This window comes from Schistocerca cancellata, chromosome 3 (genome assembly GCF_023864275.1).
Source record: "Schistocerca cancellata isolate TAMUIC-IGC-003103 chromosome 3, iqSchCanc2.1, whole genome shotgun sequence".
NCBI classification, from domain to species: domain Eukaryota; kingdom Metazoa; phylum Arthropoda; class Insecta; order Orthoptera; family Acrididae; genus Schistocerca; species Schistocerca cancellata.
The window spans coordinates 558,125,144-558,137,216 of record NC_064628.1 but is presented as its reverse complement, the minus strand read 5'-3'; the positions used below and the strand labels follow the sequence as shown (position 1 = coordinate 558,137,216).

Here is a 12,073-nt window from a genome sequence, read left to right as displayed (position 1 = left end):
GTGTATATGATGGAGCTTCTCATTAACTCCCATGTCACTGTTTTCAGTCTGCTCTGATAACGTAAATATTTTCTGCAATAATGGAAGGATTATTACGAGGAATGATCCAATACAGATTTGCATCATACTGTATGAGAAAGTAAAGCAAAATCAATGCCACTGGTAACAATTTGCTACAAAAAATAGATAGACATCTGCTTATATTAGAAGGAAAATAAAGCCGGCTGCTGTAGACTGTTCTCTGGAACTTAGCGCTGTAAGCAGCTGTGACGATAAAAGACAAAAAAGATAATGCCATAAATGCCTAATAGTGATACACTGGGTGGTTAAGAAACTCACGGATAAGCATTAAACAAGTTGGGGCCATACACAGAGGAAAATTTTTTGTTAATAATCAACGTTCATAATGTTCAGAGACAGACTGAAACTCTTCTTAACATAGGCCCTACACAACAACAAAACTCTCCCCTAAGCACTCCACTCACTACTAATCTCCGTCCTATTTTAGAGTGCAGAGGATCATCACTGTCATTATTTTAAGAAACTTTCTTCAAAAGTTCTGTTCCCGAACATTCTGTTCTCAACGGCATTGACCATTTCATTTTCTGCTCAGTCTTATGAATATTTTTTTGAACAATATAAATGGTTGGTATGCAGACATTGAGCATGTGTAAGAACAACGCTTGCAGCACCTGGTGAATATGATTAGGGTAACCTAGTAAGTTACATGTTCTGAAATGGAACTGTGAACCCACTTGGACAACTGAAAGAATATATGCTTTTACAATAATCGTTAAGTTTTTCACGACCACGTCCTTGAGATTAGTGGTGTCTGTTTATTCCCTGCAGGGGTTTATTTTGGATTCTTAGGACGATATATATTTGACAATCTGACTTTTTAGTAGCACGAGTGGCAGGAGTTCTCAGTCACGCAGCATTTGAAATAGAAAATAGACGCATCCAATCAGTATATGATAATTGTATGACGTCTTGATCAAAAATATTTTAGTGGTTTCCTCACATTAAACAGATAGGTGCATGTCATCAGCTTTGTCGGTACGAAGCATAAGTTTGCACTCATGATACACTAGTGCTTTTTGTTAATGTATTTCATTTTTTCTTGAAGATGACAAGTTACTGAAATGCATCAGGAATCTAATAAAATATCTGCAGTCGAAACAAACATATAATAAAATTATATGAGTACATCTACGACCATTTCTTCTCATTTTGTATTCATGAAACGTACGTGTATTTTCAGTCATTATGTCTGTCACGACAGTTAACTTTATTGGCTATCAGCCTATAATGATTGCAAGAAAGGCATGATGAAAGACTCCCTAAAAGATGTAATATGTACAACGAGTTCTGTTTTGTTTTAGTTTGAATTGGTGCGGCCGACGTCGATCCAGAGCATGATCATCGGCGCCTCGATCATGATGCTGGTGTGCTTCATCTTCATCCCGAACGCTCTGTGCTCGCTGTGGGTGGCGTTCTCCATCATATCGATCGAGGCTGGGGTGGCCGGCTACATGGCGCTCTGGAGCGTGCGCCTCGACTCCATCTCCATGATTAACCTCATAATGTGCATCGGCTTCTCCGTGGACTTCACAGCACACATCTGCTACGCCTACATGTCTTCCAAGGCCACGAACCCTGAGGAGAGGGTGAAGGAATGCCTGTATGCCCTGGGCCTCCCTATCATCCAAGGAGCGTCCAGTACCATTCTGGCTGTGATCTCCCTGCTGCTGGCAGGCAGTTACATCTTCTTGGTATTTTTCAAGATGGTGTTCCTGGTCATCTTCTTTGGAGCAATGCACGGCCTCTTCCTGTTGCCAGTCCTGCTGTCGATATTTGGGCCCGGTTCCTGCACGCGAAAGAAGAAGGAGGAGGACGGCGAAGCACCTGTTGAGACCCACCTGTCCGCAGTGGAGAAGGCTTTCCCACATCCCTACTGTATTCCGCATCCGTCTCTTCAGCCGGCTCACCAAAACGGGTACCCTTTCCGCAAAGGAAACGGTGATGTCGGAGTCACTCCTCAGCCGCTCTTCCTGGGTGGTTCGTCGGGCACCCCGTTCCACCACCATTTCGGGGTGCCTCTGTCTGGGCTTTCACCGTACAGTGGCGGAAAGTACACCGACGGGAACGGTGGCGGCGTAGAGAAGGATCTGGGTCTGGGAACGTCGGGAGAAGACTCCAGCGAGTCCAGCTCCAGCAAGTCCCAGAGGCGTCTGCAGAAGAAGACGACCGCGGCCGAGGAAGAAGACGAGGAGGAGGCGGCGCAGAGACGCCGCTACCAGGAAGGGTGGCGCAAGTCGTCGGCCAGCCTGGAGGTGTTCCGTAGGATCCCCGAGGCGTACAACAACTCTGGCTACGTCAGCGACGAGGAGGGGCGCGGCCGACCCCGCCACTGGCAAGATGGCGACGCCCCGCGTGGCCGCGCGCGCCCTCGCGACGACGCCCACATCCCTAGGAGGTACACCGTGCACGAGACGAACGGCGCGCATGCGCACAGCCGGCCCAGGTCCCGATCGCAGCACTCGCCGCGCACCGGCCACCAGTACCAGGTGCACTCCAGAGGCTCGCCCGGCTACCACGGCGACCACAAGTTCCGCTGACACCGCGGTCAGTACCTCGGCGTGCGTCGGCCTGCCCAAGCTCCGGACAATCCTCTGTCCGAAAAGCCTCAGGGACCACAGAGATGGAAATAACCTCCGGAGTACCGTGAGGACAGTTCGTCGGTTAAATGACACCGCTTACAGATCTCCATTGTAGTCCATTAACGTACGTGAACGGTGTCTTTAAAGTGTCTTACCTCCGTGATAATTCACGAGGTCTGGTAGGTGTAACGGCTATGTTCAATACCAACTTTTTGGAAGTAAATACCAGAATAATGTGGACGAAGCGGGAAGGTAAGCTAGTTGTTACTCATCCAATTGTTTCACGTGGACTGACACTTTCCGTGGTCAGAATGTTCAGCAGGACGTTATAGAAAACTAACAACGACTGTGTAATTTTGTACGAGTGGTTCGAGCGACTTGTGAATATTTTTATACCTTTTATACAATGTTATTGCGCCGTTTTCTGCGTCTCGAGAAGAGCCTCACCCCAGTACTATACGTCTTGCTCATCGACGGTGTAATCGATAAGTTAGTTGCCTGGAAACAAAACTGTGATGAACCCCTGAAGATGAAACAGTTTTGTTGTTTTCATTCAGCTAACAAGTGATTTTAAAATATACCTGTAATGAAATGGGACATTAATTGTTATTTATATTTTTCGGTAAATGTATTATCCTACAAGCAAACCTTTATATGTAGAGTGTGTATGTCAGATCCTGGGTTCTTGAAAATGTTAATTTTGAAATGGAAAATCCAATTCTATTCTTGTACTTCTTTCAGATATGCTTTCGAATTATTCTATGATAATGCTTATTTCATAATGCTCGCCAATAAGTCTTCCAGACCATTCTCTCTAATGGATCTCTTTCTCATACAGTATAAATATCTGTAGCCAAAGACTTAAATAAATGGTAGCAACTGTTCGAACTCTGGAATTCGGTTTTTTTATTTGTGTTTCCGTATTTCAGAAAATTTCGTTTGGAGTTTTTGTAGTAATTTCAAATGCAAATGATGTTTTCAAAGTTTCGATGTTTGTTTTTTAATTCATCTAGACTCTACATTTTTATGTATGAACGTTTTAGAATTCCAAAGTGGTGCAGAATTCCAATTTTCCCCAACCAAAAATAATCCGTTTGACTCTCGAAAGCACCAAAGACCTCGAAGTATTGTTTCTATTAAACCGTAAACAAAAAAGTCCAAGCAGTTCCTTCCTTTTACAAACGAAGCGACATGCCTCACTGGAAATACTTTTGAAAATATAACGTGTACACCTACGAGAAAAATGTTGAAGGGTTGTTGAACACTTACGCTATTCACTACAAGACACTAATGAGTTCAGAATTCTGGGCTGTCACAGTACACCTTTATATTAGTTTTTGTCATTCAACACATAAGAAATTTGAAGAAAAATTTTAGTTATTAATTCCTGTTTTAGTGCAATCAGTGGTACGGATTTCCAACTGAGCGTCTACGAAAAGAAATTGACAACTGTATTCCACAGTTAAGAGTTTTGCAATTTTTTCCAATGACAGGCAACCATCGTATGTGACTTCATACCGAAGCAGTTGATGTCTACGTGCTTTATCAAAGCGTCATTTTTTACTTAATTATTCGTTTATATTTCTACCTCCTATTTAAAAAAGGGGTATCCGATCCATGTCAAAATAAATATATATCTGAGTGATATGATCATCCGGCCGTTAAAAGCAAGGCTGACATTATGCAGCACACTTTTAACAAGTGGAATATAAATTCTCTAGGGCTACTAAACCTTCCAAACGTCTTTCTGGTCGAGCAACTCACCGACCCACAGAACATAATTCCAGTTTCAAAAGAAAACTTGCAGCGTTAGAAAATCATAAATACCAATACGAAGCATTAGGCACATGCAGCAGTTTGAAGCCAGTAATCGACTGGAGTCAACTGGTAATGAAGACAGCCCTGTCCGAAGAGAAGATTGAAGTACCAAGCATAATCTGAGAAAAATAGTCTAGAGACTTTAAGTGGACAGAAGATATCCACCACAGCATATGGCAACATGTCAGGTATCAACCAGTATGTTTAACCTACCCACCAGCCCGCTACAGTAGCTCGGTTCGATCCCCGGCCGGATCGGAGACTTTCCCCGTTCGAAGACTGCATGTTGTGTTTTCCTTACGCTCGTGGCGTCATAATTGACGTTACTATTGAGATGGCTGAAAAGGCACGGCCCTAAAGCCAATAAATTGGGGACAAACTTCTCCACTACAGTCACAATTCTCTAAAACTATCAGGCTTTTTTTTGTTTTTTCTTCCTTTCTTTTATACTTTAACTGCTTTAATTAATAAGTACTTACGGGCACTTCATTTTATAAACCTCTCTAGTAGACACAACTGCGACGAGGAATTATAATGGCATCGGTTCCATAAGACCGTGGTAGAGTTGGGGAACCCTTGTGCTGCATGAGTGATCAGCTTTAGTTCACGTGTCACAGAGATTAGACAGAGCTGAGGCAAATGTGCTGGGATCCCTCTTCATAGGCTCCCAGTTACAACACGACTGAGATCAGTACATTCAGGGACCTGGTAAGTACCTTTACATCAACAGTCAGCTTATGAAGCCAATGTGACACACTGCCCAGTCTATTGAACGTTACTTACATTAACTTAACTTGGCTTGGAGTTCATTTGATGAAAGAATATAACAGTTTCCAACTTCACAAAATTTATTGACAACTGAAATGCGTACTCGTTAACAAAACACTGACTGACATACTTCACAGATCTGTCTGACTAACTGACAAAACAACAACCCAACAACCAACTTGCAGCCTCGCTGCATCGTTTTATATATAATTTTAACAATAAATTTCAAAATAACCCATTATTAATTTTGTACAATTCTGATGTTATAATTAAAATTTACAAAACGTAAAGAAACTAATGTTATAGCCAAATAAGGTATAAAATACAATATCATATTACATAAATTTTTATAGTATCATCACTAGTGTTTAATATGAAAATCGATCTGAAATTTAATTACAGCAATGTCTCTTGTATTATTTTAGTTACGTATTTAATTAGAGTTTTGATTTGGTTACTAACATTCAGTGACAGTACAAATATCGTGCTTTATCCGACTGCATACGAAAAGTTACAAATAAGGCCTCAAATTCTGAAAATCGCAAAGTTGTGTGATGTAAACAATTGGAGAGTTAATTAGAAATATAATTACAAAGGCTATTAATTACAGAGGAGGACATAAAAATAGATAACAAATGAAAATACATCACTTTGTAATAATTTTTAAGTCGTTTCTCAAGATAATGAGGTGCTCTGTGTCAACTCACCAATCAACTGCAATTCAGGTAATTAGAGGCGCCAGCCGCTTATGCCAACATTTCCCCAGCCTTGTAAAATGTATTACTAAATATATCTTACTTCAACTTCTCAACTAGGTTTTTGATTTGGAACTTGTACATAATTTTGTAAATGACAACAATCCATAGACAATTACAATAATATACGTCCTTTCAGAAAAAAACAGTATTTTGGCAAATTGAACCGAATAATGCGTCCAAAACACACACAAAAGTCTCCAGGAAGCACTGAATCATCCGAAAATCACCCAGGTGCATAAAAAAGGTGGTATCAGCCATTTCATGTGAATCTAGGGGGAGGCTGTACCGTTATACTATGTAGTGGTCCATTGTGCTATTGAACAAACAATTCTTGAGCAGGACGCTGTAGATAAATAAAAGGGTCCACAGGATCTGGCAGCCCCTATCTGTGTCCATCACATGTGTAGGACGACGGCAGACCTATAAAGGGCTCCATGTGTGTCTCTTCTATTAACTGTAGGCAGTAGCCCGTTCCAGTCCCAGGCGGTTTCAGAAGCTTGTTCTTATTAATAAAAATTTTGACATTAACTACCGATTAATCCGTTGGCCACGTAAAAAATGGAAAAGGATTTTTAGTCAGCTGTTCATCTCAGATATTTCCGGAAATGTTTAAGATATTGTAAATCTGTTTTTAGTTAGATGAATTGTGACATATCCTCAAAGCGATTGTTAATGACTTTACTAATCACATGATATCGGTATCAAATTCTCTTTTTCAGATAGAATTATAGTATTTATTAACTAAACGAAAAACTTTTTACCTTATATAACTGCGTAGGCTTCCGCGGCCAGAGTCAGTCGACATAAAAGTTTTCTGGGTTTGGTACCGCGTCATAATTTAGAAACTACTGCTGCTATAGAAAAATCAACGTTTCGGGCACGATTGGAGCGGCCGTCTTTTCTATAGCAGCAGTAGTTTTTACATTATGACGCGGTACGAAACCCAGAAAACTTTTATGTCGGTCGACGTTTTACCTTATTTCACAACAATTTATTATTTTTGTACCACCTGATTTTCGGGCTATAAGTCCATTTTCTAGTAAACAACTGATGCCAAACTGGCAGCCAAGCATAGATAAACACATGTAACCTTCTTAATCTATCAATTCTCGATTCATGCTATAAAAAGTTATCGTTGAGAACTATTTTGACCGAGTTACATTTCTGTTATACAACTTTGTGGTGTTCATTGGAACAGCATTAGAGTAACGTGCCCTGGAGTAGAACTATGGGCACAGAAATCAGTATTTCTACTAGTATCTGTTTAGAATGAGAACGCCAAGGCTCTTCTCCTGTGTAGAAGTTGTAAAGTTGTTTGAAAGGCGCGAGTAATTGTTCTCAGTCGTTCATTCAACAGTAAATCTGGAGATACACACATCGGGATTTTTAGTTTATAATATTTCTAACTGAGTCGACAGTCCAACCCTTTTCCTCTCTATTTACGACTTCTGCATGTGGTATATTTTTGTGGTTCTGGTTTAAACAATGTTCCTCAAAGGGTTTATTAATCTCCATCTTCTATGGTGTTCTCCACGCTTAGTACAGGTTGACCTCCCGGTCTGTTCTATGTAACAGGTCTTACACTCTTGCCAAATGATCTTATAAACCCCACTTTTCACGTTGGCAGATTTTTTATCGTTTGAACTGCAGAAACATTTGCCTTATGTCTGTGGAACGTAGACATATACAGATAACTTCTTTGCCTTTACAATGTTGCTCATTCTATTCCAAATGTTACCCATAAAAGATACATTTCACTTCACCCTTGGGTATGTGTTGTTCAGTGGATACAGTAGGGATCTGGCTTGCTTCTTCAATTTTGCTTGCAGATTTGTTTGGCAATGTTTGCACACTTAAGCCTTTAAGTATCCCAAAGAAAAAAATTACAAACGATAAATCGGATGACTTTGGCATGGCGATGTCTTGTCGTGAAAAGAGAAGACGTGTAGGAAATAGCTCTCGAAAAATTTCTAGAAGATGCTGAGAAGTGTCAGCTGTGGGTTCTTACTTTTCACGGTCCCCAGTAAACTGCTTTAACTTAGGTCGGAGGCAGATCTCTATCAAGTGACAGTAGCGATGAACTAACCGTTACCGGTACGCCATCTTCTTCGAGAAAATACGGACCTCATCACCAGATTCAAGAACGACGTATCAAACTGTCGCACGATGGCTGTGAAGTGGTCGTTGGTGATGTTCCTGTGGGTTTTCTGTTGACCTGTAGCGGAAATTTTGTTTATTTGTAGTACCTGACAAATAGAAGAAATCCGAACAGCGCCGCTTTAGTGCGCGTCACGTTTGCCGGCGGTGTTACAGTCCGACGTCAGCCAGTAGATTTTCTTTTCAGCGCAGAAGCTCCTGCTTTAAAGTTTGATACACAAACTAGAACAGTTTTCTATCAGGAACAGAATCAAATCGGCCAAATTCCAACCGAATGTGAAATGCTCGCTGAGCAGTAATGATAGAAACACCAATACCAGAACACTTCCCCACAACAAATGCACGGTGCCCATGCAGCCAAGCCATTGCGCCTACAGGAATACTGCTGTCGATCGATACCGCACCCACATCAATAGCCGCACCACAGCTCAAACCAACTGCCTCTCCAAATAAAGGAGGTCCTACTGCCTGACATGTATTTAAATTCTTAATTTGTAGCGTTCGGTTTTATTGTACTAAATTCCTGGTCTTAGTCTTCTTGAGATAAGGGGGTAGAAGGGAGTCGGCGGACCATGTGGTGGAATGCTGCTTGCCTGTAAGCCTTTGGGTGCAGAGACGAAGGTGGTATGAATGTGTCAGTAAAGGAGTCATTTTGGTAAATTTTAGATTTATGTTTGCTGTAGTAATTTCTGCTCCTAGTGTTGTAACTTCGAAGAAATTACTGAATTTAGGATTTAGCTTTTTTGAATATGAAACTAGTTGCTAAATTATGCAGATGTTCGTGTTGTTACTACCCGACCACGATACAGCTGCACTTGTCGCCCCGTGGCCGTTATCGGAAAGACGCGGTAGCTTTAGAGTAAAAGTGGTGACTAACGTAAGCTCATTGCACTGTGAATGATTTCAAGACGGCCGTGCATGTACTCGTGTCCTCATAAAATATCAAGATAAAAACTCACGATAAGCCGACTGAAGCGCCCGCACTGTACGATAATTTTGTGGTCAACTAATATACGATTCGATATTGTAGTGCCTACGTTACTCCGAAAGAACATGCATGCATGTCCGAACAAACAGGCACTGCGGTGACTACAGCCGTTATGAAATACAAGAAATGTGTTCGCAGTTGCGATTATGAACAACCATCAGCTGCATAATGGGATGACTACAATGAAAATTTGTGCCGGACCGGATCTCGAACCCGCATTTCCCGCTTATCCCAAGCGGTCGTCTTACTATTTTTTTCTTTAGTTGTGGGAATTTTTTATTTTTATTTATTTATTTTTAAATATATTTGTAATCTGTATTTGCCGGCCGAAGTGGCCGTGCGGTTAAAGGCGCTGCAGTCTGGAACCGCAAGACCGCTACGGTCGCAGGTTCGAATCCTGCCTTGGGCATGGGTGTTTGTGATGTCCTTAGGTTAGTTAGGTTTAACTAGTTCTAAGTTCTAGGGGACTAATGACCTCAGCAGTTGAGTCCCATAGTGCTCAGAGCCATTTTTTTTGTAATCTGTATTTACTTTTTTACCACACCGAAAATAAACGTACCTAGCACAAAACAAATATCTCAGTACTTTCCCACACCGAGGTAATATACTGTATATGGGCAAACGAAAAGTGTGCTTCGTACACGATGCAGAAGGGTGTGTCGCTACTCTCCTGACGCTTCGTCATCCAGGTACGTCTTCACGCATGTCCTATGTTATTCCAACGATAATCGGACATGTTTTTGTCAGCTCAGTCAGATGGATATCTTCTCCTACCTGTTGATGATCCAGCTGCGTGGAGGATCGCGTAGGGCATTCCCTAAGTCATTAGAAAAAATATTGTCCATATTTTGGGTTCCGTAAAATCTTTCAATGATTTCCAGAATTCCAATACATCTTTAGGTCCATCGTGAAATAAGTATTGTACCGCATGCCCACGGACCCACGTGACTGCGGTGGTTTTGCTCCACGGGAAATACTGTCCATCCGGAAATAGTAGAAGCCTAGGTATGATGTGTTCCGGAGTCAGCCGCAGAAAATACAAAATTTGACGCACCAAGCGCCATACGTCTTCGACCGCACTACATGTGAGACGGTGCCCGTCCGTTTCCGGTACTGCGCAGTCTGCATATAGAGGCGAATCCGCCATATTTATCTTGTGGAGGCGTGATCGGGTGATCTATTTACCGTTGACTGTGGATCGGACGTCTGTATCCAGTGTAGCCGAGAGCACCGTCCGCCACACCACCTTCCAACAAACCAGACGGTTTTTGGCCTCCACGATGTTTGGTGGGCGCATCTGCTGCAGGACGCGACATTTATCCCGCGTCCACGCCTGCTTCGTCGGTGGTACTGTATACGGACATAACTGTGTTCAATGTAAAAGTGCCCAAAGTAGTAGAAAGATGGGGGTACATCTTGTGTCGTCAGTGGGGGTATAAGGGAGGAAGGAGCTAAGGACTCCAGCAACAAACCTTTCAAACTTTCCGAGTGGTGGCGCCACAGCTTGATGTGCGAGCTAACAAACAGGGACACCGTTCTGTCGTGGACATGGACTAGGCCAAGACCTCCCCTTTCTGGGGGAAGAGTCAGCTGCTCATAACTGACTTTCAAGAGCATACCTGTACTGACGTAGGCTCCGAATACGGCTAATTAACGTCGAGCCATCAGCAACGGTATTGGAAAGACACGCGCTATGTGTGGAAGGCGAGCTAAACATTGATTAAGTGTGTCCGCTGAAGAATATCGAGGCCCCGCAGACGAAGGTTGGAGATCTGGACCCGAATTTGTTGTAATAAGTGGAGGCAGTTAAGGGCCGCAGTGCGCCGTATGTCAGCGTGAAACCCTTTTCCGCGGCATTTGATAGTGACACTAAGCTGTAGAGGTTGACACACGCTGCGGTCAACCCGCCTCCTATCGCAATGGCAACCGATTTGGTGACGTTAGGACAGCTGCCGGAAGCCACACCATATGTGGCAATCCATTCTAGTGCGTTGGTGACGTCGTCACGATTGCCGAGTACGAGAACTAGGTCGTCTGCATATGCTGTACAGCGAAATGTGACGTCATGTAAGGTGAGTCCGGTGAGGCGTTGACGGAGGCCAAAGAGGAGCGGTTCCAGTGCCAGAGCGTGGAGTAAGGTCGACAGGAAGCAGCCTTGACGCACAGATCTGAAAATAGGGAGGGACTGCGTGAGACGCCCGTTGACGAGCAAATTTAGAATTCGCCCCTCGGAGGAGGTGCATCACGACGTCTGTGAATTGCTGTGGGTACTGCATGTGTTGGAGAACGGACGTTAGGTACGCATGGTCCACTCTATCGAAAGTTTGCCTAAAATCTATTGATGGCAGCGCTCCGGAGATGCGGCGTGCCCTCGCTAGAGATAGTATGTCACGGTATCGACACAGTGCTGTGTGGATGTTAATGATACCCTCTATGGAAGCCCGGTCTGGTGAGATGACGTGAGGCAGGGTCGGTCGTATACGGTTTGCAAATGTTGTTGTTGTTGTTGTGGTCTTCAGTCCTGGGACTAGTTTGATGCAGCTCTCCATGCTACTCTATCCTGTGCAAGCTTCTTCATCTCCCAGTAACTACTGCAACCTACATCCTTCTGAATCGGCTTAGAGTATTCATCTCTTGGTCTCCCTCTACGATTTTTACCCTCCACGCTGCCCTCCAATACTAAATTTGTGATCCCTTGATGCCTCAAAACATGTCCTACCAACCGATCCCTTCTTCTAGTCAAGTTGTGCCACAAACTTCTCTTCTCCCCAATCCTATTCAATACCTCCTCATTAGTTATATGATCTACCCATATAATCTTCAGCATTCTTCTGTAGCACCACATTTCAAAAGCTTCTATTCTCTTCTTGTCCAAACTATTTATTGTCCATGTTTCACTTCCATACATGGCTACACTCCATACA

General features: G+C 42.9%; 1 protein-coding gene across 2 annotated transcripts in view; it reads left to right on the top strand.

The window, feature by feature from the left end:
- The window catches only part of LOC126175404 (patched domain-containing protein 3), a 410,507-nt gene extending 406,951 nt beyond the window's left edge, over nt 1-3,556 (top strand). For both annotated transcript variants that reach the window (XM_049922197.1, XM_049922198.1), the window contains one exon: nt 1,383-3,556. In XM_049922197.1, coding sequence (XP_049778154.1) covers nt 1,383-2,618 — 1,236 coding nt within the window. In that variant the 3' untranslated portion in view covers nt 2,619-3,556. The remainder of the gene's footprint in view (nt 1-1,382) is intronic.
- Nucleotides 3,557-12,073: the final 8,517 nt, after the last annotated feature.